The sequence below is a fragment of the Dryas octopetala genome, chromosome 6, assembly GCF_963921425.1.
Source record: "Dryas octopetala chromosome 6, drDryOcto1.1, whole genome shotgun sequence".
NCBI classification, from domain to species: Eukaryota; Viridiplantae; Streptophyta; class Magnoliopsida; order Rosales; family Rosaceae; genus Dryas; species Dryas octopetala.
In genome coordinates this window covers 21525873-21553144 of record NC_141371.1, presented here as the reverse complement: position 1 = coordinate 21553144, position 27272 = coordinate 21525873, and the positions used below count along the sequence as shown (strand labels likewise).

Here is a 27272-nt window from a genome sequence, read left to right as displayed (position 1 = left end):
TGGCTCCGGCAATGGTGGCCGGTAGAGCCATGTTATGACTAGTTGGAACATCAAAGATTAGTAGGGAACATCAAAGATTAGTAGGGCACTAGTGGCCGGTCATAACATGCCTCTGCCACTGCCGCCTCCATCCAAAACGTACGGCTCTCCCCCATATCCCATCCAAGGCACCCTTCTAGTCAAAATCACTGAAACCCACAAGTAAATTTAATTTGTTGCTCTATAATCATATTAATTTTATTGATTTTGCAAGTTTATTCTCTTACACGGGAAATTAGTAGGCAAAAAAAAGGCGTCCAACGATGACTTTGTTGCCTATTATTTTGAATTTTTTACAGGTATTGTCTAATAATTTTATTTTTTTTAATAATGAGAAACCAAATTTGGGAGGCAACGATATAAAAATGTTGCATTTTTTAATAGGCAAGGAATTGCCCATTTATTATTATTTTTTTTTTGGTCGAAAAAGGAATTGCCCATTTAAGGCAACACAAAAAAGCTATGTCGTACTCGCCAACCTCCAATCAAACGACTCACACCATCTGTTTCCTCTTCTCTGTTGCCCACACCCTCCTCCATCCTCTATCCTCTAATCGCCCTTTCCTCTTCTCTGTTGCCCACACCCTCGTCCATCCTCTATCCTCTAATCGCCCTTTCCTCCTCTGTTGCCCACACCCTCCTCCATCCTCTATCCTCTAATCGCCCTCTCCTTCTCTAATCACCCACAACCCTCTGTTGCCCTTACCCTTTCTCCCTTCTCTCACCAACGCCCATCTCTTCCCCTCACCCCCTCTGGCTCTCATCCTCTCTGGTCGTGGAATCCATCGTCCAACCCCCTCATAGCCTTTTCATTCCGCATGTGTTCTCTTCTATATAGGTTTTCTTCTTCTCTTTTTTTTACCCAAGTTTTTCACATCATTATTTATTTTTATGTGTTACATTCTTGACTTCTGATTTTTGGTTTGTATTTGTGTTTATGCAGGTTGAATTATGTGATTTGTCAACTTCAATCCCAAATCCGTTTTATCCCCGTGCACCACTGACTTCTAGGAAACAGAGTATAAAAATAAATTGGCACTGCTAAATCAAAAGGAGAATCGGTATATTCATTTTTCTAAGGTTCTCCTTTGTGTGTTTGTTTTTGTTAGGAATAAATTTGACTATGACTATGCACAGGGGACAATTACATGCATTAGTTTTATTAAAGAGTGGACAGTTTAGGAATATATGAAGGATTATCACAGTGCACACCTTCATTTCGTTACTATTGATTCTGAATATCATCTTTTCTTTGATCTCTGATATTTGAAAGATTACTACCTTTCCAATTAATTAATTGCCTACTATTTTTTCATGTGGCAATAAGAGTTTTTTCATTTGTAGTGAATAGTTATAGCTTTCCCTTTTTTCTTTTTAATTTGTGCAAGGAAAAAGAAAAGTGGGGTTTGTTTTTATGCTCTTTTTCTTTTCAAAATCTTGGAAAGAGGGGGGGGAGGGGTAAGTAAGTGGGGCTGATTTGTCTAGTCCGAGGATCAGGCTATTTTATTTTCCATGAAGGTTTAAAATTACATATACTTTACGATGATGAGGTGCTGTTAAAATTATTCAGAAACTTGATCAGGTGGAGAGCAATAATTCTAAATAACTGGAAGGTATGAGATCATGCGTAGGATGGGTGTGTTGAGCACCCTTGTAGGCTGGGTCTACAATTCATATGATGACATCCATAAACTGGAAATGCATGCACTGTTTAGCTTTTCCACTTTTTTTTGGGTATCAATATTCATTAACTAAACTTTGCACTAGTTGAAAGACAGTATTGCTTTAGGTAGAACAAATTGAAAGTTTTACTTTAACTTAACTTTAAAGCCCATGGTACATTTTGAAGCCATGGTAGACAGTAAAGTGAGATGTATATGTTCGTATTGAAATTATCCTGTTAATATATTGTTTCTACCTAAGCTTATTACGTAAAAAGTAATCTTGTTTTGACTAAATGTTTTTACTTTTATGCATCTCTTAATCAAAATCTGTAAACTATATTACTTTTTTGCTCTATGGAAATGCACACAGTCCTTTTGATCCTCATTAACATTTTGTGCAAATGAATCATTAACATTTTGTGCAATGTATCTTCATACTGTTGAGACAACCTTTACTCGACCAGAACGAAACGATGATGGAGGTGATCATGATGCAAAGCTTTCCTTAGATTTGATGATAGCAATTGATCATAGGAGTCATTGTTGTTTATGGGATTTTTACAATGTTCTCTACATCTTTCTTTGTAGAAAATTAATATGAGTTACTAACTGTAGACTCTAGTTGTATGAAAGCTATGGGCTTTGAGCAGAAAACCATAATTTGAACTTCTTGTTGGCTGCTAATATTATGTTAGAATGGACTTCTCAAGTTACAAATTCTGTGGTTGCAGTATATTATTTATTATAACGAGTTTGAACATTCAAAATCCAATATATTTTTTTTCATGATTTCAATACCAGGAGATGGTCTTGCATGCTTGTCCTTCATACACAATTAACCAACTTTTGGAGTTTGAAAGAAGAGGTGAAAGTTTTAAGTGACAGCCTAGTTATTCATTGAAGAAGCTCATTGCAATCATCACATCTTAAGTGAAGAGATGAAGATGGAGGTTGATGCATAAGAAGAAACACATATTAGCCATGCTCTAGAAATACGAAAAAGCAAGACATTGAGAAATAGCATTAGCTCAAGATTAATTAGTGCATGTATTTGGAAATTATATATGTATATACTGTGAGCAAAATATTTACTATTAATGTAATTTATAAGTTTCAATGTCCTGCTTGAGCTTTCAACTTCCAATATTCTTATTTATTCCTTTTTAACTTTCAAGAAGAACAATGTTAGTTGTATTGTTATTATTGAGAAGCACGCAGAGATTGTGAATTAAGAGCCAGGAAAGAAGGGCAAAGACTTATAATGAAGTATTGGAGCTGAATCCTTTTATAAACATACCAGTATGTCAAAGTTTCATTGCATTACACTTAGAAATGTGCAAGGGATTTGCCCCTTCATTGTTTTGTTTTGATTTATATTAAGTAGTAATATCTTTATATTATATACATGGACTCTCTCTATCTACATAAATGTTCAAAGAAAAAAAAAAAAAAAACTCGACTCCAAAACTTTTTTTTTTCTATTAATCAACAATTGTCGTTCATAAGATTAATGCCTTATAAGGGTCAAAAATCAATGTGTTCAGTTTAATTTGTTTCTTATATTGGGAAGTTTATTGCTTATATTTACTCATATGCAATGTCAATAACGGTCCATACCTATTTTATATTAAATATAGTGCCAAAAATCCTCCACATATGAATTGGTAACCACGTGAAAAATAATAGGCAACGACCTTGTTGTTGCTAAACTTTGTGCCTTTTTCTCCTGTACTAATAGATAACGCCCTACTTAGTTCCTTGCTAATCCCCACAATATGCAATGACCACGTCGTTGCCTATTGTACTGAAGTCGTTGCCTTATATTTTTTCAATATTGCGTTCATGTTTGTTGTCTATTATAGAGTAATCGTTGCCAAACTTAATAGAAAACAAATTCACTTTGTTACCTAAACTCTTGCACATTCATAGCCTATACGCATAGGCAACGACAAAAACAGTCGTTGCCAATATTATGTTCATTATGGTGCCAAAATTTTCCGCCAAATGAATAGGCAACCACTTGAAAACAATAGGCAACGACCTCATCGTTGTGATCATTTCCCGCCAAATTATAGGCAACCCCCTTTTTATCTCCTTACCTATTCTCATACTCTGCAACCAAAACATCGTTGCCTATACTATCGAGATCGTTGCCTATTAATTATCATAGATCAAGTACATAATCGTTGCGCTTGTAAAAAACTTTGTTGCCTATTCTTGTATTAGGCAACGAATTTTGCAGCGTTGCCTATTGTTTCGTTGCCTAATCCCGAATTTCTTGTAGTGTCCCCCGGTGTTGTAATCCCAAATTTTCACAAAATAGGTTAAGCCTTTTGGTTTAGTAAAATGGGTTGGATCAGAGTCTTGAGTTTGCAGAGAAAAATTAATTCATAAATAATTAATTCATAATTAAACCAACCCTCGAAGTTACTATTGTTTAGAGTAACTTTCAAAGAAACTGTTTATATAGACTCGATAATTCAAAAGTAAACAACTCAAGGACTCAGTGTATATACAGGATATGACCAAGGGTATATAAAGATAGTAAAAGGTCACCAAAGACCTGCCCAAGGAAATATACTGACTAAACAGGAATACATGAGTTGACAAGCTCGAAACCGCACCACCACCCCCTTAATCGAGGCCGTCAAAGTCCACACGCGCAACACCTAAGAGGGAGAAAAACAACAATGTAGGGGTGAGCATCACATATGTTCATTGCTCCCCCTTAGGGAACTCCCTGCTAGGTTTGAAAAATAGTTTTAGATAATTTAAAATCAAAAGCACAACACAAACCAGTTGTCAAGCTTTGTAAAACTAGTAACATGCTCATACAGTTTTCAAAATACAGTTTTCCGGGCCCAAGTTCAGAATCATACCTGTTGACCAGCCGTTAGGGCTAACTACCCTCTCACAAAAACATAACAAAGTCCTACAGTCATTTGACTGAGACATGGTAGCAAAAGTGGTCATTTCATGGTTTTACCGCCTAGACTGGCCTCCCAAGAAGGACAATCGACCAGTCCGTCCATACAACCCCTCATGAGGTTTTGGGGATCGAAACCCAGGGTCTACCGTAAGGGACCTTTCACTCTCAAGTCAAACACAATAACAATCTCACGAGAATATGCATAACAGTCATCATTCCCATCATCATAAAACCAAGCAGATATGCCAATCAAAAACATGCATCTTTATCACACAGTATTTATTATATAGTACATGCAGGAAATCCACTAGTCAGAGTGTGTTGTCCCCTACCTAGCGTCCAAAGCTTTTGCCTGTTCTCGAGTACAAATCACAATTTGCCACGTCGCAACGATCTATTTTAGGTAATTGGAGTTCCTAGTTTGACAACAACTGGTGTTAAAAATGGTCTTCACGTAAATCGATGACCTTGTCTATTAAGACCAGGTATAATTCAGAGGTTTGGCACTAGCGTAACTGCTAGGCTTCTCGATCTAAATTCTTAATCCGACATGACCTTGCACCCCAAGGCAAACAGTCATGTCAGACCGTGTGGTTTCTATATCTATTGTAATTTATTGTAGAGGAGGTTGATCAGTTATGAACCTACAACGTGACCAGGTCAGTGCATGGGGAAACTGAGGGAGCTCTGGCTCAGTACCCAACGCCTGTATGCTCATGGACTGACCTTAGTCATCACGTTATTTGGTTACCACTGATATGGCCTTAATATTTATTAAGTTCATTTGATAACAACAGTTTAAACGGCGTTCCGTCTATAACCACAACTTAAATAACTGCAGATTAAATAAGCTGGGTTAAGGGTATACCTGTTGAAGACTTCCCACGGGCAGAATCTCGGTACTACTAGACTTGCTAAGTAACAAAATTAAAAGAGCCTAATTAACAAGAGATTAATTTAACAAAATTTTAGCAGAAGTTCGAATGGGATCAAGAAATTGCCTATGGAGCTCAGAAATGATTTTTTTAAAAACTTCACCAAAAACATAGCCTTCACACTACTAGAATTGAAGAGCTTGTCGCCACGATCGCGTAGGCGAAATCGGATTATCGATCGGAGCTCCAAAACTCAAGATAAACTCAAAACAAGATTGAAGAACATAGAGAAAGGAGGATAGAGGAGAGAGGAGAGAAGAGAGAGAAGCTCTCTCTTGGGAAGTGTGTGGCTGAATTGTGAGGGATTAGCTGGGGGTGTGCGGCACTATTTATAGGGGGAGCTTAACTGAGTCAACTTGGTCAACTCGTTGACTTAGTGGGTGGACTCACCCCCAACCGTCGCCACGTTTCATGTAGGGATGCTGCCACGTGTTGCGGGCCATGCAGCTGGTTTTACATGCAACCGTAGGATCAAATGGGCCATGCAAGATCCAACGGCCCAGATCGTGCCACGTGGCGCGATCTGGTGCTTCATATTTTATTTTATTTTTCATATTTTTCTCAACTATGAGGTCAAATTACCACTTTTCCCTTTAGAAAAATTTCAGAAATTTCAAGCTCCACAAACTAAGAAAAAAATGCTTTAAAGAAAAAGAAAATTTGGGAAATTCATAAAATAATCTCCCGGACTCGGAATAATACGAGACTTGCACCGTTGGATTTGTGAGTAAAAGTACTACCTTTAAAGGTCTAACTTGGGTCAAAACTCTAGTCAAAGTTGGTCAAACAATTAAAGCTCAAGGGGGAAAAATTAGATTTTCTAACAAATAAATTCTATAAAAATTTTAGAAAATAAGGAAAAATCCCAAAATAAATTTGGAAATTTCCGGGTCTCACAGGGGCCCTTCCTCTTCTCCCCCTGCCGAGCCGAACTTGGCACAGATGGCCCAAACTGGGCAGAAAGTGGAATTGGAACCTATACCGGTTTAGCTCGGGGCTGAATGCCAGCCTTCTTCTGGGCGCCCTTCGTCACCCTCCTCCTCAGCTTGGCAGCAAGGTCAGCAGGATCCATCTCCTTGTCACGTCGGGGATTTCTCCTCGGCACAAATTAGGAAACTCCGCTCGACCTGATCTAAATGGGATCGAGCAGAAACTTGGTGGAGAGGTACTCTGATGACTGGGCTCTCACCTTGTTAAGTTGATCCTGAAGTTCGCCCCTAAGTTTGTACTTGCCCCAGGTAACTACAAGAAGAACACAAAATGGTCAGTGCCGAGCCGAGCAAACAAAAAAAAAAAAAAACAACACAAAAATATTGCAAATCAGTTTGGGATTGATCGACTCTTCCAAACATCAAGTGCCCACCTGGTTTCCTAAATGCTTTAGCAATCCGAGCTGATGAAAGGTTTTTCAGATTGGTAAATTCTCAATCCCCAGAAACGAAAAAATACTTCTCCTTCCAAGTCTTCTGGAATGAGGAATTCCCAGTGAACAACTAACTAGAATAGGCCTGGAAGTTGTAAAAGCCGAACTCAGTTTTTTGCTTTGACCTCAACGAGTAGAAGCATATCACCAGGTCCTTATCTGGTACACACTTGTGGACCCTATGCCATAGGATGTGCATGGATAGCATAATCTTATACACGTTCGGATTCAGCTGGTGCGGTGCTGCACCGATCATCGCCAACCAATCATGCAGGAACAGGTGCAAGGGAAGCCGAACTCCATTTTCAAACATCTTGGGGTACATTGTCACCCATCCTTTGTGGGGTCGGCTCGGTTTCTCAACCTTCGTCGGCAAACGAGTCTGTACAGAATCAGGGTAGTACCTTCTCCTCAGATCCCTCAACTTTCACTCTATTATCTCATTTGGGATCTGATCGGCCTTCCACACTAGTTCCTCGTAGAAGTTCGGGTCGATCGGACTTCTTTGCACTTCTCGAGCCGAACTCGAGGCCTCATGACCCCGATCTCTTTCCGAAGACCCAGACGTGATCCTCAATAGAACACTCGAGCTTGGCTCGACATTGTCATCTTCTTCTTCTTCATCTTCTTCATCCCCCTCGTGTTCGGACTCAAGAGTAGCCTTCTACTACTCTCGATCCGAACCCAAATCCACTTGGGAATTTCTTCACCCCCACGTGGTCGGCGCTCCTCTCCAGGATTATATTCCAAATCTGAGCTGATCTCGTCCGAATCCTGAGACATCTCCTCCCAGTTAACTTCACCCCCAGGTGGACTTCGACTCAACTCGGCCTCGCTGTCTCCATCAAAGGCTTCTCCCTAGCCGAGCCGACCACTCGAATCGGAAGTAGACATTCTTTAATAAACACCTTCTTTTTTTTTTACTAAACTCACCTACTTTTTGGATTGAAAAGTGCTTTTCACAAGAACTCTCAAGAACAACCCAGAAAATATAAAATTCAGAAAATCACAGAAAAAAGGAAGGAATCACTTACTTTTTCTCTTGCCACCCCTTTTTGCCTCTCAAACACTCAAAGCCGCCGCGCCAACCGTCGCACCTCACCAACGTCGCGAACGGATCGCCGCCAAAAACACACAGAGAGAAAGAGAGATTTCAGAGTGAGAGAGAGAGAGAGAAAGAGAGAGAGAGAGAGAGAGAGAGAGAGAGAGAGAGAGAGAGAGAGAGAGTTTTGAGCTTGAGAGAAAAATGGCAAAAATGAGGACTGAGGAAGGAAAAGAGAGCCTTTTATATTTTTAGGCTATTCAGATCTGGATCGTCCGTTTTTTGCGCTTCAGATCCCAGATTCCGCCTCGTGTACATATTTAAAACACCCATAAATGAAGTGACCCTTGCACTTCCCCATGGAGGCACAATCATGGTGACTGTCCCTTCGTATCTTCCCGAGATACCTTGACCAACCACACATCATCACGTGTCCTGATTGGTGAGATGCCGAACCCATCGAGATCAACACATAGGGACCAGCTCGGCTCAGATATGTTTTTCCATTAATGAATTTCTCAACTTCCAATCCGTCTCCGCATGCTCGGATTGGAAGTTGGGGGACTTCTGTTTGTAGATAAATCCACATGGATTCAACGGCCAATCATAGACCAACACGTGGCTGATCAGGTCTTCTTTTGTTCTAACTTTTACTGCTGCAGCTAAGGTGTTCAAACGATTTTGTGGAAATGTTTTGGAAAATCATCTTTCATTGGTAAAGGTTTTAAAGGTTTTCAAACCTAGCAGAGTCTCTTGAAGGAAAGCAATGATCGTATGTGATGCTTACCCCCTACTTTCTTTGTCTTGTGTTCTTTTCTCTTGTTTATGCAGATTTGTCTCTTGGAGACGATATTGATTGAGGGGTGCGTAACATTGAAGTCTATTGTCTAATGTCCTAAAGTCTCATTACTCATGTCTTTTATCTTGCAGTCATTTCGGCCTTTCCTTGATTATCTTATGCTTATTCCCTTTTGGGAGCTTTTTTGAACAATGATGTTTATGTTTTAATTAGTTTGGAAACTTATTTGGGTTTTTCTATACTTTAGTAATTCTTTTTTGGCATAAATTCAATTTAGACACATAACTATATAAGCTATTTTTCAACGGGGTCCATGAACTTTAAAATATTTCAAATATACACCCGATCTATTATCTAAATTGAAAAATGAATTTATGTCCATTGATTCGTTGAGAGATCAGTTAAATGACAGATTGGCTTTTGCTGACCGGGATTAATTGGCGACGTGGCGCTATCTCAGCAAACATTTTCAGCCAAATGAGCGACACGGGCCCACAATTTAATAATAATAGAGAGAGAGTTTGTGGGCCCGTGTCAGGGGTTAGGTGGACCCTGTCGCTCATTTCCCGCCAAATGAGCGACACAGGTCCACCTAACCCTTGACACTAGTCCACAAACTCATCATCTCTTTCTCGATCGTTGAACACAAGTGAGAGATTTATATTCGAATTTGGGGGAAAACGTGATGTTTTTTGGAGACTAAATGGTTAGGAGAGCGTTCGACGAGCGAGAAAGAGGTGATGGGTGTGTGGGCCCGTGTCAAGTGAACATGTGTTGCTCATTTGGCGGGAAATGTATGCTGAGTTGGTGCCACGTCGCCAATTAATCCCCGTTAGCAAAAGGTAAGCTGACATTTAACTGATCTCTCAATAAATTGATGGACGGAATTTCATTTTTCAATTTACATAATAAATCAGGTGTATATTTGAAATATTTTAAAGTTCATGGACCCCGTTGAAATAGTATATATAGTTATGTGTCTAAATTGAATTTATGCCTTCTTTTTTTAGGGTGTTGATTCAACTATTTCACTCTAGTAGGTTGGTTAATTTTATTTATCTACTTTGATATTATTATTTACTTAAAAGATTTTACTGTGCAATTGGTACTCTGATCAAATTAGATAAACAGTGCCTTTGTGGCATGCCCGGAAGTAGGGGTGCACATGACCAAATTAGATGAAAAATCAATCGTAGTTGATGATTTGGATCAAACTGGGATATAAGTCACATAACTGACATTTTGTGGACTATTTTTATATAAAATTTTGTTGAAGCAGTAAATTGAGATTCAAACAAAAATTTATAAATCATTGCTGCAATTAAGCCAAAATTTAAATAAGGGGATGGAGTCGTCATGGGATTTGACAGGACACTAAAAATCAAGCGAACAAGGAAGCGAGACAGGGTTGAGGCCAATGTGTATGAATGAATGATGAGTTGATGATATATTCAGGAAAATAGGTTAAGCTTGTGGTTATGTACTTATGCGTGGGTTTTGTTGCTCAAATGGATTTAGGAATTATAACTATTATAATAATAATGATGATCAAATGATATATCAAAATGGCTTTATGGTTTGGTGACCACCCAATACCATCCAACAGCCGACAACTCATCTTGACAGCCCAGCTGAGCCAACTTTGTCATGAGCCGTCATTCACTCATTCATATATATATATATATATAATTATATAATATATGCCCTTCTCTGTCTAATTTTACTAAAGATAATATTAAAGAGACCCTCTTTTTGTATCATTTCTCTAATAGAGATCAGATCCACCAGTGACTCTATTAGAGAAATGATACACTAGATGATATAAAAAAATAGTTTTGCTGACATTTTTCTTTAATTAATTGCATAGATTTGGACCAATTATTTACAAACTGATCAGGTTTTAGATTTGAAAATTGCAAGTAGACCTGTATAATTTAATTAGTGAATTTGAATTTATATGTTATCGTTGAAATTCAAACTCAAAATGAATTCCGTTAAACAAAAATATAACTATCCCGAATTTTTATTTTAAAGTGTACTTAACGGTTAGATTTGACACAGTTATAAAAATCAATAATAATTACAGATTTGGTCCACTTATTTTATACCTATTTCAATTTTGGTTCACGATCTTTTTTAAGTTTTGTTTTGATCCACTAATTGTTTCATTTGTTTAATAAAGGTCTATATTTGTGACTTTAAATCTTTTGGGTTATGTTTTCTTCAATTATAATTGAAGTATAAGTTATATTTCATCATTTCTTAGTCATAAAAACAAATTTGGAGTATTATAATCTAAGAAAATTGAGATTTGGTGAAGTTTAAAAAATTAGTAGTTTTAGGTACCCTACTTTGGGGTCAATTATTTTGAGTTGTAGAACTATAATTTGAATGATCTTTATATGGTTATAAAGAAGAAGTGCATAACTTTAAAACAAGTATATGTTTGCTGAATTTGTGTGAGATTTAATAGGGTAAAAGGCAGGCCAAATTTGAGAAAACAAATCTGGACCTTTATTGAACAAGTGAAACAATTAGTGGACCAAAACAAAACTTAAAAAAAATTTTGGACCAAAATTGAACTAGGTATAAAATAATTAAACTAAATCTATAATTTTCTCTTTATTAAAATAAATCTAGCTTTTCAATACATTAATCATCACTTGTCTCTCAGTTTAAGTCTTTAAATATATGGTTATGCATAATAATTTCCTATTACAAAGGGCATCATTTTTAATTTTTTTTATTCATGGCTACATTTATGTACATTTGTCAAATTTCAATTGGGTGTCAAACCTTTTAATTTGAGTAATATTATTTGAAAATTAAATTTGAACCTTTTATCACGTGACCAGTATGAATTACACAGCCATATCATGTGAAGAATAAAAAAATTCTGGCTTTTTCACTCAAATTCCACCTGGACTATAGGGGATGTGCTTCCGTACCACCCAAACTTTTTTTTTTTTTCTGCTAGTTTATCATTTAAAGTTATCAATATGTGTCAATGTACCACCTGTCATGCTAATTTTTGTTAAATTATCAACTTTTTTCTCAAACTTCCTAATTTGCCCTTAAATATAATTAAATATTACTTTTGTAAAATTCGTTAAAAATAGCTCGGGTCTAGGAAAAAAATCACCGAAAAATCATACAGACTCATCTCAGTGAGTATTAATTATCTAAGTGGTCAAAATATTATTTTTTACTTCCAAACTATTTTTGAAAATCACAACTTCTTTAAATAAATTATCAAAATCTCATAATAAATTTCAAATAAAATTTAAAAAATTTACAGGGTCTCACATCGGGGGTGAGGGTGGATTGGCTGGATTTGTTTTTTTTGTTTTTAGTTTAGATTTTTATTTGGATTTTATTTTTATTTTTTAAGATATTCTATAACATGAATTGGCAATAGTATCCTTCAAGTTAACAGAAAAATTGATAGAAATGAATGACAAGTGCCACATTGGCACATATTGATAACTTCAGATGATAAATTGACAAGAAAAAAAGTTTGGGTGGTACGGGAGCACACTCCTTATAATTCAGGTAGTATTTAAGTAAAAAAGCCAAAAATTCTAAATCAAAAGATGAGAACCAAAACCCATGAAGCAGACAGAGCGGCCTCATTGGCTACCTCTTCAGCCTCCATATGCGGCCCTATCCCCTCAAAACCCAGAGGCTAGTGTCTCCTCCAAAAACATAACTATCTCACAAAAAACCCAACGTCTATGTTCGCCCTAACTTCCCAAACATCACCTTGTGTATTTGTTTTAGTTAAAACTCAAACTCTCCAAAAACTAAACCAAGACTAAGTGAATGCAAATTACTTTGAGCCTGAATGTGGCTGTGATGCCAACCTTATTATGTTCTAGAACGAAACAACAGTCAAGCAAAACGACAAACTAAAGACTGCAAAATTACGAGAGACTAAGGTGGCAATGATTTATTTTGTAAACACTTAGCACAAAGAACTTGACAAGTTGTTGAAAAATTGTGTATGTTAATGATTTAAATAAAGAGCAAAGTACAATTTACACCCCTCAGGTTTGTGATGTTTCACAACTTGAGTTATTTATATTTATACCCACTGAGGTTTATCACATTTTTACATACACTTCTGAGGTTTCAAAAATTACACACACCCCATAAAATTTCAAAATTGTTGTATATAACCCCCTGCAAGAGAAAATAATAAATAAATAAAAAATATTTGTATTGAGATTGGACCTTACACCTTGAATAATCTTATTACACCATTCCACCCCCTTAGTATGCCATTTTGCATACTTTTTCATCATTTTTTGTCTCATTGTAAGGAGTTATGTGCAATAGTTTTGAAACCTCAGAGTATGCATGTATAATTTTTGAAACCACAGGGAGAGTGTGAAAACACGATAAACTTCAGGGGGTGTAAATGTAAATAACTCTTTACAACTTGTACCCTATAGTTTCAATTTTTTCAATTTAGTACCTAACATTTTGATTTCTTTACAATTCAATACTACCATATTTTTTACTGTCTAATTATATATTAATTGAAGACTTGACAGTTGCAGATCCCATATTTTTGCCAACCTGTAAGGCCGAATGACCTCTCTGTATGTTCATTTTCAGTACATCAAGTTTGATATGGATTTTGAGAGGTCATTCAAAAACCAAAAATCCATATCAAACTGCTGACGCACTTCTTATGAGGCAGTTTGGAAGATCGTTCGGCCTTACAAGTCAACAAAATGTGGGATCCGCAACTGCCACATCATCAATTAATGTCTCATTAGACAGTCAGACAAACTGCAATAGTAAATTGTAAGTAAATCAAAACATTAGGTTCTAAATTGAAAAAATTGAAACCATAGGATGCAAGTTGTGAAACCATACAATTATGAAAGATGAAAGGTGTAAGTTGTAATTTGCTCTTAAATAAATTAATGATGTATCTTTTTATAAAAGGCTTGCAGGCAAGGAGTGAAATTTTGAAAATTTCGGCGAAATTTTCGTTTTTTAGGGATCCCGAAATTTTATCACACTACCCTTAATTTTCGGTAATTTTTCGGCGAAATTTCGAAAATTTCGCCGAAATTTCGATCCCCCTCACATGCATTTTTGTAAAATTTCGACGAAATTTCGCAGTGAACATAAAAAATTTCACTGTGCAGCCTTACCTTATCACTCGGATCTCTTCCTCTTTTTCATCCACACACTCAAATCTCAACCTATTCAGCTATTCTCTCTGTCTTCTTCTCCCCTGCGCACTCGGATCTCTCCCAGTTGCCTCCTTCTCCGGCGCGGCGTGACTCTCTCTCTCTCCTCACTCTGTCTTCTCCGCCTGCGACAACGGCTGGCCTCCGACCGTGAGTGGTTGTCTTCTCAGATAGACCCAGAATCTCGACTGGGTGGGTGATCGATTTTGGAGAAACGGCGGGTGGGTACTCGGTACTCCTAGTGGTTGTTCAATTTGCTGCTCGATTTTGGATGAAATATATCATATATGTCTATTTCTTGGTTTTGCTGCTCGATTTTTGTGCTGGGTAGCCTGGGTTTATGCTGGATGTCAAGTATATGCCTTCAGGTTCTCACAGCTGTGGGATTAGTAACAAGAAAATAGTTTTAGCAATGGTTGGCCTTTTTGTTTGTCCCTTGGTTCTAAGCTAGTGTTATGCTTTCTTCTGCTTCACGATTAAAATTTGTTGTTTGTTGGTTATTTATATAAGCAGAGAAAGCCAGTTCTTTTAGTAGGCTGCATTCCTATTGGATCATATTCCGGGTATTGTTTTTATTAGTTTAGATTTAGTCAAATTTTAGAATCATTTTTATTTCTCTTTGTTTATTCCGTTTATCGTTTATATCTTTTTTACTTCCTTTTTTCCCACTGAAATGTTTAATTTGCTGGGTTTATGAGTCTAAGTGTCTAAGTCTAAATTCCCATATCTATTGCAATTCTAGATATGAATCAGGTATTAATGTATTATATGTGTTATTATATATGACTGAATTTCATTGGATCAAGTACTTTTGATCTGGATGAGCATAAGCCGCATAACCTATCTTACATATATATTATGATCTTATCATATATGTCAATTATATTATTATATATGAGTATATTTGTCGATTAATTATAATTATTTAAATGTATGACCGATTAATTAGCTATCCTGATTTAGACATGTACAATGAATTAAAGTTATAGAGAATATATGTGAATATATATCACTGTTACTGTATCTTATCTTATAAGAAGAGGCAATCTCAAGTTTTTATTGCCATTATGTTTTAGACTGTCTAACTGCTAACTGCTAACCCAATAAATAATAATTTCGCCCGCACTCAATATATTTGTTAACTGGGGCAACTCATGCCCTGAAAAGAAAATTATATCCCCAAAATAATAGTGAACCTCTGTGATAAGAGGGGGTGCCCCAAAACCTGTGGGAACATAAATTCTGGGATTTTTACAGCTAAGAAGGGGTGTGTTAATCTCTATCTTAATTATAAGGGCAATGGGATCACATGGTTTTCGCATGCCCATGAAACAGTCCCTTTAATCCTCCATTAATTCCTCTTGTATTGAAATACCAGACTTTGACCACCTATTTTGTTTTTCTCCTTTTATTTTTAATTCCTCTTGTATTCCTCTTGTATCCAACTTTGCAGTATATAATTTTTAAGATCCTCTCCCTCACCCCTGTGAATTTGTGATGCATTATGCATATATATTATATATATAATATATGTCAAAATATATAAGATTAATAAAATAATAATGCTATTTTTTTGACAAGTATATAATAATATAATTTTGGCACTAATATATCCGAATATTGGTAATTTGTGGAATGCATGACAACATTTTTGTAGTTTGATGTGAGTTTGAAGTGGGTTGTGTACTAAATTTATGGTTCTATAACAAGATTGAGAAGACAATTAATCTTATATTCTTATCTAAGAAATGGATAATTTGTTTTATTATATTCTTTTATTTCTTAATTTATTTTTGTGAAAGGATTTATTGTTAATTAAGTGTTCCACAGTTATTAATGTATATTTGATTGTGATTTTGCATATTTGATTGTTATTATGATAATTGTGAATTTGTGATTGTGTATGTCTTTTGTTATTAGGTACTAATATGGACAGTGGAGGAAGAACACGTGATTCAGCTTGGGAGCATCCACTTCCAAATCCGGCTAGTAAACAAGGTTCAATATGCAAATATTGTGGCCTTGTAATGAATGGTGGTGGAGTCACAAGACTGAAATACCACCTTGCAGGTATTGATCCTGGAAGCAATGTGAAACGTTGCACTAGTGTCCCACCAGAGGTGAAACAACACATTGCAAACACCTTGGGATATAAACAACAACAAAGGAACAAGAAAGCCCAACAAATAGAAGAGATTCAAGCAGAACTTCGTGGAGAAGGTCATATAAACTTGAGTGACAGTGACGACGACGACGATGATGATTATAATGATGATATGGGGCCTGAAGAGCGAAGAAATTTTCGAGCTGCAATTCGACAATCCAAAGCAGCACAATGGGATAGGGAACACCTACATAAAGTCCCGAATAGGGGACAAGGTTCTGGGTCTAGTAGTGGTTCACAGTTGAGAAGAGGATCAAGCATGAGGGAATCACAACCAACACCCCCAGTAGCACCAAGCCTCTACAAGTCATCTAAAGCACGCCAAAAGAGTGCTAAAAATCTCTTTTCTGGAGGGTCAATCAAAGAGAAGATGCAGGGCTTGATAGCCAAGTTCTTCATCTAAGAAAATGTTCCTCCTTCAAAAGCAGCATCTCATCATTTCAAAAACTTGGTGATAGGATGTCAGCAGGCAGGAGAAGGAGTGGAACCTCCATCACCCTATCAGATACGGAATGTATATTTGGAAAAGGAATTTAATGAAATGCAAGAGCATGTCAACAACTTGAAGAAGGATTGGGCAACTTATGGTTGCACAATCATGTCCGATGGTTGGACAGGTCCAACCAAGTTGTCTATTATAAACTTCATGGCATACTCAAGAGGTAAGACTATATTCCTTAAGTTCGTTGATTCTTCAAATTGCATAAAGGATGCAAGGTATATATATGGGCTACTGAAGGATGTAATGGAGGAGGTTGGACCGGACAATGTTGTTCAAGTTGTCACTGACAATGGTTCTGCATATGTCGCCGCAGGGAAGAAGTTAATGAAAAAATATAATGTGTACTGGACGTCGTGTGCGGCACATTGCATTGATCTCATGTTCGAAGAGATTGGGAAGAACCAGTCGGTTGCTAAGGTGATAAAAAAGGCTCAAAAGATCACAAATTTTATTTACAACCATAATTGGTTGTTGGCAAAGATGCGTGAGATTTGTGGTGGAGATATTATTCGTCCTGGTCCCACCCGATTTGCTACCCACTATCTTGCATTGGATAGTTTGTATCGAAAGATGATTGGGTTGAAGCAATTGTTCACTTGTACTGATTGGGGTAATAGCAACTTTCGGCGAGGAGAAGCAGGACAACAGGTGGAATCCATAGTACTTGATCACTCATTTTGGCAACAGGTGCTTAAGATTTGCGGTTTGTTAGAACCTCTATACCTAGTTTTACGTGTTGTCGATACAGAGGTGTATCCTACTATGGGATCCGTTTATGAGTTGATGCGTCGTGTAAAGGAAGAATTATTACTTAAACACGGTGCACGGTCGGTGGTAAAAATCATCGATGATCGATGGTTTAAAACATTACAACACGATTTGCATGCAGTAGGTAACCTAAATATGTTTAATTTAAATTTAGTTCCGCATGTTTTTTCATTGATCTAAGTTATCTTACTTTAAATTATTGTTACTAAATATGTATTTCAATATTTACTTGATGCAGCCCACTATTTAAATCCTCGCTACCAATATAAAGAAGGCGTGGCAAATGATGGTGAACTTATTCGGGCTGTGCACAATGTATATAAAACATTGGATCCTGATTCAACAGAAGTTGCCCAATTTGGAAATGAGGTGAAAATAACTTGCCATAACACTTAAAAAAATTTAATTGTCTTAAGTTTTATATTTTGATGGATATTGTATGATTTGTATCTAGCTAACTTATTTCAAAGATGCGAAGAGAATGTTCGGAGAGCTAGCTGCAATTGCCGCTAGATCAAAAATGTCTCCTAGTGAGTATACACCGTACTTTTATTAGTTGGATCAATTGAATGGTTGAACTTACACTCATAATTTTGTACAATTCAGGTGAATGGTGGATCATGTATGGGACTGATGCGCCTACTGTAAGAAAATTAGCCATCAAAGTTCTTTCACAAACGGCGTCATCATCCGCTTGTGAAAGAAACTGGAGCACTTTCGCTCTCATACACACCAAGCAAAGAAACAGGCTTTCATATAGTAGGTTAGAAAAGATGGTCTATTGCTACTATAATATGAAGCTTGCAATTCGAGACAAACAAGCTGAGGAAGATCGCGTCGACAACTATGATCCGCTAGATATGTTTGAAAATTGTATGGGAGATGATGATGCAGAGGAAAACCAGCTTTATCAGTGGATCAGACCCATCCATCTAGATGATGACGCAGGCAATCCAGATCCTGATGTTGCAGCCCAAGCACGCCAAGAAGGCATCAATGTGGAAAGAGTTCTTAATGAGGAGGTGGGCCCTACTGAGAGTTTTGAGGAACTTATGCGAGGTCCAAGAAATCGCAACGAAAATGTTCCCACTAATCCTTCTCGATCAGGCAACTCTGACACAGGATCAGACACACCTACCAACAGTGGAAGTAGAGGTGGTGGTGAGGGTGGTGGTGGTGGTAGAAATGAAGATAACACTGGAGATGATCAATACGATATCATTCGATTTACTGGCGAAGAAAACTACACCCATGCAACACAAGATGAGGATCATGGGAGTAGGCGTGCAGGACGGGGAATTGGTGCCATTGGAAAGTACTACAATCGCAGGAAAAGAGGTAATGTGGGTATGATACCAGAAGAAGAGGATTCGTTATCCTCCACTTTTGGTTCTATGGGGGTAGCAGATGATAATTACAATTATGGGCAAAACCCTCCAATAGTCTACCCACCATATCCCTTTTACTTAGCTGAGTCTGGCAGTAGCTCTTCCAATGAGTATGGCTATGGGCAAATTCCACCACAAATACCACCTCCTGATCCATACGGTTGGCATGTTGGGAATTATATGCAAAGTTATGCTGGAGATGTATCTTGGGGTGATTATTCTTCGCAATTCACCTACTCTGGACAGGATGATACTGAAGACAGCGAAAATTTTGAACCTCCTAGAAACTCTATGTGGTATTGAATACTTATTTAATTCATGATTTAAAATTGTAATATAAATAAATTTGAGGTGTTATTTATATAATTATTAATTAGTCACCCATTTTTTTAACAGTATTTACCACCAGCGCGCATTATATTCATCTTATATTACATAAAACTTACTATATAATTTGGTTTCTTCAATGTTTTTTATCAATATAGTAGATAATATGTTAAATAAGCATATGGTCAAGTTTTATTCAAAATTTCCATATTTTGATAACAATTTCCGTCGTTTTTATCTAATTTTGTCGAAATCGAAATTTTAATCGAAATTTCCACGAAAATTTCCGTCGAAATTTCTATCGAAAATTTCATCGAAACCGAAATTTTACTCCTTGCTTGCAGGTGCTCCAAGCCCTCAGCATCATAATGGGTCATGATAATGGGTTATCATATTCTTAGGATATTTAAGAGGATACTGATATGGATGGAATGTTAATGGGCCGTTTGCCATCTGTACAGGCATAATTCATGCATTGCTTTCTGGGTTTTGAGCCAAATCAAACCATAGCCCCCATCTTTCTAAAATAAAGGTGAACCACTAATGAAATGCAGAAACTACCTTAAACTTGAAAAAATAAGCCAACATCATCGTAAGCAAACTAACAATCTTCTCCAGAGTCCAGACTCAAGTTGAGCAGCCCTATACCACAAACAGAGCTAACGCTCTTTGGCACAACTCACTACAGATTCAACATATGAGGCAAGCGGTTGCAAGGCATAATATGGATGCATCTGTAAATGTATGCCTACTATGTACACGCACACATGAGATAGCAGGACACATGAAATCATTCAGCCAGATACTTTCATTTATTAATAAGAAAACAATACATATATATCTAGGCTATAAATATAACAAAATGGAATCCAAGTTAACTAGCCATGTAAGGATAGTCAATAAGACACACAAAATAAACAAATCACAAAGAGCTACTTGCATGGAAAACAGGAAGAGTTTTTCAATGTTGACAACCAAATTCTAAGCTTTACAAAAGTGTGAAAGAAACATTCGCAGCCTGGTGCTATTTAATTCCAGTTTGGCTTCATGAATACTTTTTGTTTCTCTACTTGCTAGATTGCATAAGTTGTTACCCAACCACGTAGGAGCTGTTCCAAAGTGGTCAAACATGTAGGAAGAACCTTTATGCTCACAAGTTATTAAACAAAAACAATATAACCAAACCTGCATTAAACCAAGGTACAGTACCTCTTGAGAAATTAATTCAGGAACATCGAGGACCTAATTTCTCCCAGGTTCCAGATGTCAGGCTGGGCTGGGCAATAAGGGAAGCAAATAATTAAAATGATTCCTGTGACCTTGATCCCTTCTGTCATTAGGTAGAGCGACCTCGACCCTTGTTGAGTTTGCAGCTCAAGCATACCAATATGTTATGAGAAACAAATACTATTAACTCTAAAAGTCCTACAACTTACAGAATTAACAACAAAAAATTTATGATTGGGACTAACACGCACCTGAAGTGACCTTCATTTCCTGCCATTCATGCTCCCCAATCATTAATTTCTTGAGGTTGAAGATTATTGATCTTTCATTGATTGAAAAAAAATAAAAGGTTTTCAGACAACTAATTCAAATCTAGCTTATTTGTTCTAGTTTACATATTATTCAAGTGATAGACCATGCCCAAGCCTAGATCAAGAGCAAAGCAATATACTTACCTGCACTAGAACATTATGAGATCAACCACCACTTGAAAACGAGCTTGAGATGACAAAGATCCCACAAACTCACATTGAGGGACACGACAAACATACAAGACTAAAGTTTAATTCACATCTCAATATCATAAAATATGAATTACTTAATAAACATAAATTACAACTCTGAGACAAAATTTTAACAACAATTGACAGTCTTGGGCAAAGAAACCTAGTTATGAACAGTTTGGCTAAACTGTTCCGAAAGAGAGAATTAATATTTTCATTAGTCAAAAATGCCTATACAAGTTTTACATACATTTATCAATTGACATAGCATAGATAGAATAGGAAATAAAGACTACTATAAAGCAGCCATATAGCTGTACGACACAATCCAGTTTCATTATTTTTTTCCACAGGGAACAAATGTGCAAGTTTACACAAGAAAGGCAAAGGTCAACAGCTACTTTAACCTGTGTAACAAACACATATAATTCCAAGTATTTCTAACCTACCTACTGAGCTTTCCACTTTCTCAAAAGTTCATCATACAAGTATTCCTTCTTTGCTTGGGAAAGGTTCTGTTTCAGCTTTGACAATGTAGAAAAGTTCAACTTGATTCCTCTTATAATCATATCCTCCGCATACTTAACTGCTTCTGGGACCCTATTCAGATCACGAAGCCCTACAACCAACAAATTACCAATATCCTCCAAGCCAGAATGATAATTCTCTAGCATGCATTTCCAAACTTTCATAGCAAAATAAGGGTTCCCCGCATCCAAGTAAATCCTAACCGCTGCTGTACAATTAACAAGGTCTGGAACACACTCATTTTTAATCATCTCAGTAAACAAAACCGAAGCCTCCTGTAACTTCCTATTGTTAATCAGCAACTTAAACAACATGTTATATGTTTGCAAATTTGGGAATGCTCCATTGTACACCATCTCATCCAACATCTTTTTTGCTAAATCAATATTGTTCTCATGACATTGTAAAGAAATCATCAAATTATACATACTGGTATCAGGTAGGACGCCAATCCTCCCTACCATTGCCTCCCATAGAACCCCAGCTCCCCAAGCATTGCCATTCTTGACACACTCATCGAGTGCAAGCCTGAAAAAATTGAACCCCGGATAACACCTCCTCTCCTTTAAGGACTCACATAACTTCACTGCCTCGTGGATCCCATCAGGTCCCTTAAGCAAAGTATTCAAGAATGAATCATAAGCCGGTACATTGCTGGGGTCCCAACCAATCTCAAGCACCATCTCAGAGAAAACCTGCCTGGCAGCAGCTACATTGCCTTCGTTTTCCCACCCCTCCAACAAAATGGCATAAGTATCTGGGTCCGGCCTAATCTTATCCTTGGCAATACGCAAAAAATCAACGGCATCGGCGGTGTTCCCATCTCTACAAATTGCACTCAAAAGTGAATTCAACGCGACAATATCTCTAGGACAACCATATTGGTCCATAACCTCAAATGTCATAATAGCCTCTGGAACACGATTGGCAACTACATAACTACTAAAAACCGAAGCAAAAGTGGCCAAAGAGAGCAACCTTTCATTGTTCATGGACTTGATGGCGTCCCACATGGCGTCAAAGAAGCAATTTTTGCCCAAAAGATCAACAACCAAGTTCCAAGCATAGGGGCTGTGGTTGTCATTGAGCTGATGACCAGACCACCTGAAGAACTTCACAGCTGGACCGGGGAAAGCGTAAGAGAGTTTGAGGACCTCTTCAACGTCTTCTTGGGTGACTCTAATACCAGTCTCTTTCAAGCTTTCCTCAACGGAAAGACAGTGGGTATTGGCCACTATTTCACAGAGTAGTCTGACTTTGGAAGGCAGATTGGGAATGTCAAGGTATGAGGCAAAGGTTGGGCGCTTAGGGATGTGGGTTTGGGGGGGAATTGGGTTTGGGGTTGGGGTCGGGGTTGAGCAAGAGTTGTGCTTCTTGGGTTTCTTGGTGGGATGGTGTTTCTGGTGATTTGGGTTTGAAGAAGACGAGGGAGGAGGTGGTCGGTAATCATGTTCATGGCGTCGCTTTCTGCGGCTTGTTCTCGTCATATGAAGCTCTTTCGACTGATTATTTGCACTTAATTGCAGGTGAATTCAAAATTGAAACAAGAGAATTCTAAAAGATTTTAGCGATTTCAGAACCCTAGATTCATGGAATGTGTTCCGACTTCCGAGAGAAAAATCGATAAGAACAAGGGAAATAAACATACGCACACTCCACAAACTAAAAGGAAATAGACACCGGTAGCACTTATACATGTTCCGTTTACAACTCTAGCACCCGGCAGTAAATTTTACAAAAATAGCACTTTTTGGACAATGCACCTTTCAATTTTTTTGTTATTACTCTTTGCCATGGCACTCAAAAATCTGAATCCATCAATCTGTAATCCCCCACATTCCCACCCAAATCTATCGATCTATTTCCCCCAAAACATTCAAATCTCTCCATCCCATGTCATTCTCGCTCTCACTCAGATGGAGCTAGGGTTATTGGGAGTTTAGCCTCGTCATCGTACTTCACTGCTGGGAGGATATGATGGTCTACACATATGCATCAACGTCGGTGTGACAATTTATGCTCGGGTACCAATTGGATAAGAGCTAGGCTCGTTGTTGGTTGAAGGTATAATCTCTCTCTCTCTCTCTCTCTCTCTCTCTCTCTCTCTCTCTCTCTCCTTCTCTCCACTCTCCCCCTCTCTCTTTGCATTTCCTCATATTTATTGAAATTTAGGTTAGTGTTCCATGTAATTTGGGATTTTCTTTAATGTTTACGTTACTGCATCTTTTCCCTCTTTTCCAGGGACGGACACACAGCCAAGCTTGGGGGGTCGGGCGACCCCCCGAGCAGCAGAGCACTGGGCTTGGACCTCTGGTCGGCGACACCATTGACCCCCCAATGTGAAGAAGGCGACCTCCAAGCTCCAGCGGCAGGGATGGACGCACAGCCAAGCTTGGGGGGTCGAGTGACCCCCCGAGCAGCGGAGCACTTGGCTTGGACCTCTGGACGGCGACACCAGCGACCCCCCGACGTGAAGAAGGCGACCTCCAAGCTCCAGCGGTAGCCCTCCAGGTGTTTGATGAAAGTGCTCAGTGGGCTGGGCTGCGGGCTGATCACTGATTCACTTGGGTAGTTGACTAGTTGGGTTGTTTATTTTTTATTTTTTAAGTTCCTACTCAAAACGACGTCGTTTTGAGCTAGGAACTTAAAAAATAAAAAAAGACTCTTGCTGCTGACCCAGTGACCCGTGTTTGTGGCTCCTCTTCCTCACTCATTAGTCATTCTTCATTCATTTTCCCAAATAGCCAAACTTACACACAGAGGCACAGAGCCGAACAGCCCAACCCACTAAGGCCCAGCCAGCCAGCCGTCGCCCCTGTTGACTGCTGCCTAGTGCCCCTCAAACTCAAATGTGAACTTTGAATTTTATTTTTTCAAGTAAGTTCGAAGTTTCAAACCCTAATTCCCAATTCTCAATTCACCTTAAAGTTATAATATATGATATTTTTTTTAATTAATTGATAAGATTATTGTGATGAAATTAGACTAATTAGTGGTTTCTTGATGTTGATTTAATTATTGGTTGATTAATTGATTATGGGTTTTTATTGTATTAATATGATTATTGGATTGTTGTTGATTATTGTTATTACTTTGATAATTTGATTAATTGATTATGGGTTTTTATTATATGAAGTTGATTATTGGATTTTGGTTGATTATTGTTACTACTTTGATAAATTTGATAAATTGATTATTGGACTTTAATTGATTATTGGAAATTGGTTTACATGTGTAGAATTATGGAACGATATTTTAAGAGAAAATGTCCAACAGGTAGTTCAAATAATTCGGCTAATTCAAGTTTTGGTTCGACTTTAAGTGGGTTAGATGATATTTTGGCTAGTCTTTAAGCAGACCCTGGACTAAGAACTCAAATGGCGGATTATAGCCCTAATATTCGAGATGAGATCCGAAGAGCATATCTACAAAGGGACCTTGTCAACCTAGAGGTAATATATTCCCACAAACTAATCAATCGGGAATTGATCGACGCTTCATTACCCAATGGTTTGATGAGTTTGATTGGTTGGAATATAGTCAATCTAAGGATGCCGCATCTTGCCTTTATTGCTATCTATTTAAATCCAATTTTGAACAAGTGGGTAGTGATGTCTTTGCTGGGGTAGGCTTCAGGAATTGGAAGAAAGGGAGATAAAAGTTCAGCACGCATATTGGGCCAGTTGACAGTGTTCACAATCGATCTAGAGAAGCTGCTATGAATTTAATGAACCAAAATTTACATATTGAAACAGTTGTGCAAAAACAGTCAAACAAAGCTCGTATTGCTTATCGGACTTGCTTGAATGCATCAATTGATTGCACAAAGTTTTTGTTGCGACAAGGACTTTCTTTTCGTGGCAATGATGAAAGTGCCACTTCAAGCAATAGGGTGAATTATTTGAAGCTTTTGCAATTTCTTGCAGATCATGATGAGAAAGTTAAGGCCGTTGTGTTGGAAAATGCCCCGAGGAATCTCAAGTTAGTAGCTCCTTCAATTCAAAAAGATCTTGTTAATGCATGTGTCATGGAAACCATTGGGGTTATCATGAATGATATAAAAGATCGACTCTTTTCTATATTGGTGGATGATTCACGTGATATTTTAATAAAGGAGCAAATGGCTATGGTGTTGCATTATATGGACGACAAAGGGCAAGTAATTGAAAGGTTTGTGGGGGTTCAACATGTTGTCAAAACCACTTCTAGTGCACGGATGCCATTGATGCATTCTTTTCTTTCAACAAATTGAGTTTTTCCAAGATACGAGGGTAAGGTTATGATGGAGCTAGTAATATGAGAGGTGAGTTCAATAGCCTTAAAACAAAGATTTTGAGAAAACAACCTTGTGCATTTTATGTTCATTGCTTTGCTCATCAACTTCAACTAGTTCTTGTTGCCGTTGCAAAGAAAAATGCCGACATTGCCATTTTTTTCACATTTTGTAATAGTGTGGTTAATATTGTTGGAGCATCTTGTAAGCGTCGTGATGCATTGAGAGAGCAACTCTAAAAAGAGCTTATGGAAGCCTTTGAAAATGATTGTCTTCAAACGGGTTGAGGCTTAAATCAAGAATCTAGTCTCAAACGTGCCGGTGATACACGTTGGAACTCTCATTATGGTACGTTGATTAGTTTGATTTATATGTTTGCATCGGTTGTGAAAGTGCTTGAATTGATTGTTGATGATCGCTACATTGATAGGGTAGGTGAAGCAAATAGATTATTGGGAGAAATACTATCTTTTCAGTTTGTGTTTCACCTATTTTTGATGAGATCTATATTGGGAATCACAAATGCTTTGTCAAAAGCATTACAAAAGAAAGATCAAGAGATTGTGAGTGCAATGACTTTAGTCAAAGCATGTGAGGAAATACTACACCATATGAGAAATAATGAGTTTGATCTTTTGGTTGATCAAGTAGCATCTTTTTATGCTAAAAATCATATTGAAGTTCCTAACATGGATGAGACATATTGAGCTCGAGGGAGCTCTTTATTTATGTCATTGATGAACAACTTGTGGAATTGGAGGATCGCTTCAATGAGGTAAATAGTGAGTTACTTATTTGTTTGGCATGTTTGAGTCCGGATAATTCTTTCGTAGCTTTTGACATACAAAAGTTACTTTGCCTTGCTCAATTTTATCCTCAAGATTTTTCAGATCGAGATCTATTGGCACTTGAAGATCAACTTAGAATTTATATTCATCATATGCGTTCAAGTAGTGATTTTTCAGAATTGAAATGGATTGGTGATCTTGCGAAAAAATTGGTGGAGAAAGGGTTGAATCAGACATATACTTATGTGTATTTGCTTATTACATTGGCTTTGGTTTTACCGGTTGCAACTGCTTCAGTGGAGAGAACATTTTCCGCCATGAATATTATTAAGGGTCCACTCCGCAACAAAATGGAATATCAATGGTTGAGCAATAGCTTGATTGTTTACATTGAGAAAGATGTTTTTTATTGTATTGATAATGAAGCTATAATGACGCGTTTTCAGAATATGAAAACTCGTCGTGGATAATTGTAGCTTGTATGTTTTTATCATGAATTATAAATGAAACTACTATCATATAATTTTTTAGTGTTATTTTCGTAAAAAAAAAATTTATGGTATAGGTTACACTATGACCCCCCAGAATCAAATTCCTGGATCTGTCACTGATCGGACATATACTTATGTGTATTTGCTTATTACATTGGCTTTGGTTTTACCGGTTGCAACTGCTTCATTGGAGGTGGCATTTTCCGCCATGAATATTATTAAGGGTCCACTCCGCAACAAAATGGGAGATCAATGGTTGATCGATAGCTTGATTG

The 27272-nt window shown here is 37.5% G+C and overlaps 3 protein-coding genes, 1 long non-coding RNA gene and 1 pseudogene across 4 annotated transcripts; 4 read left to right on the top strand and 1 right to left on the bottom strand.

The window, feature by feature from the left end:
* Positions 1-528: 528 nt before the first annotated feature.
* On the top strand, positions 529-2983 carry LOC147283245 (uncharacterized). The gene is made up of 3 exons (XR_015123030.1): positions 529-877; positions 983-1100; positions 2505-2983. It is a non-coding gene; the product is annotated as an uncharacterized LOC147283245 (long non-coding RNA).
* Positions 2984-16743: 13760 nt separating this feature from the next.
* On the top strand, positions 16744-17722 carry LOC147283244 (uncharacterized). The gene is made up of 2 exons (XM_086248393.1): positions 16744-17592; positions 17711-17722. Exons 1-2 carry the CDS (start codon positions 16744-16746, stop codon positions 17720-17722), a joined length of 861 nt encoding a protein of 286 aa, XP_086104519.1.
* Positions 17723-17731: 9 nt separating this feature from the next.
* On the top strand, positions 17732-19163 carry LOC147283243 (uncharacterized). Its single transcript, XM_086248392.1, has 3 exons — positions 17732-17841; positions 17927-18002; positions 18079-19163. Exons 2-3 carry the CDS (start codon positions 17954-17956, stop codon positions 19161-19163), a joined length of 1134 nt encoding a protein of 377 aa, XP_086104518.1. The 5' UTR covers positions 17732-17841; positions 17927-17953.
* A 1921-nt stretch (positions 19164-21084) lies between these two features.
* Positions 21085-23084, bottom strand: LOC147283242 (pentatricopeptide repeat-containing protein At5g15010, mitochondrial-like). The gene has a single exon (XM_086248718.1). The coding sequence runs from the start codon at positions 22930-22932 to the stop codon at positions 21367-21369; it is 1566 nt and encodes a 521-aa protein (XP_086104844.1). The 5' UTR covers positions 22933-23084; the 3' UTR covers positions 21085-21366.
* Positions 23085-24687: 1603 nt separating this feature from the next.
* On the top strand, positions 24688-26976 carry LOC147283241 (uncharacterized; annotated as a pseudogene).
* Positions 26977-27272: the final 296 nt, after the last annotated feature.

Bases quoted from the DNA above. Each gene is read 5' to 3' on its own strand.
- LOC147283244 (XM_086248393.1), top strand. From the start codon at position 16,744: ATGCAAGAGCATGTCAACAACTTGAAGAAGGATTGGGCAACTTATGGT.
- LOC147283243 (XM_086248392.1), top strand. From the start codon at position 17,954: ATGTTCGGAGAGCTAGCTGCAATTGCCGCTAGATCAAAAATGTCTCCT. The intron at 18,003-18,078 runs GTGAGTATACAC...TGTACAATTCAG, and splicing joins TAGATCAAAAATGTCTCCTA to GTGAATGGTGGATCATGTAT.
- LOC147283242 (XM_086248718.1), bottom strand. From the start codon at position 22,932: ATGACGAGAACAAGCCGCAGAAAGCGACGCCATGAACATGATTACCGA.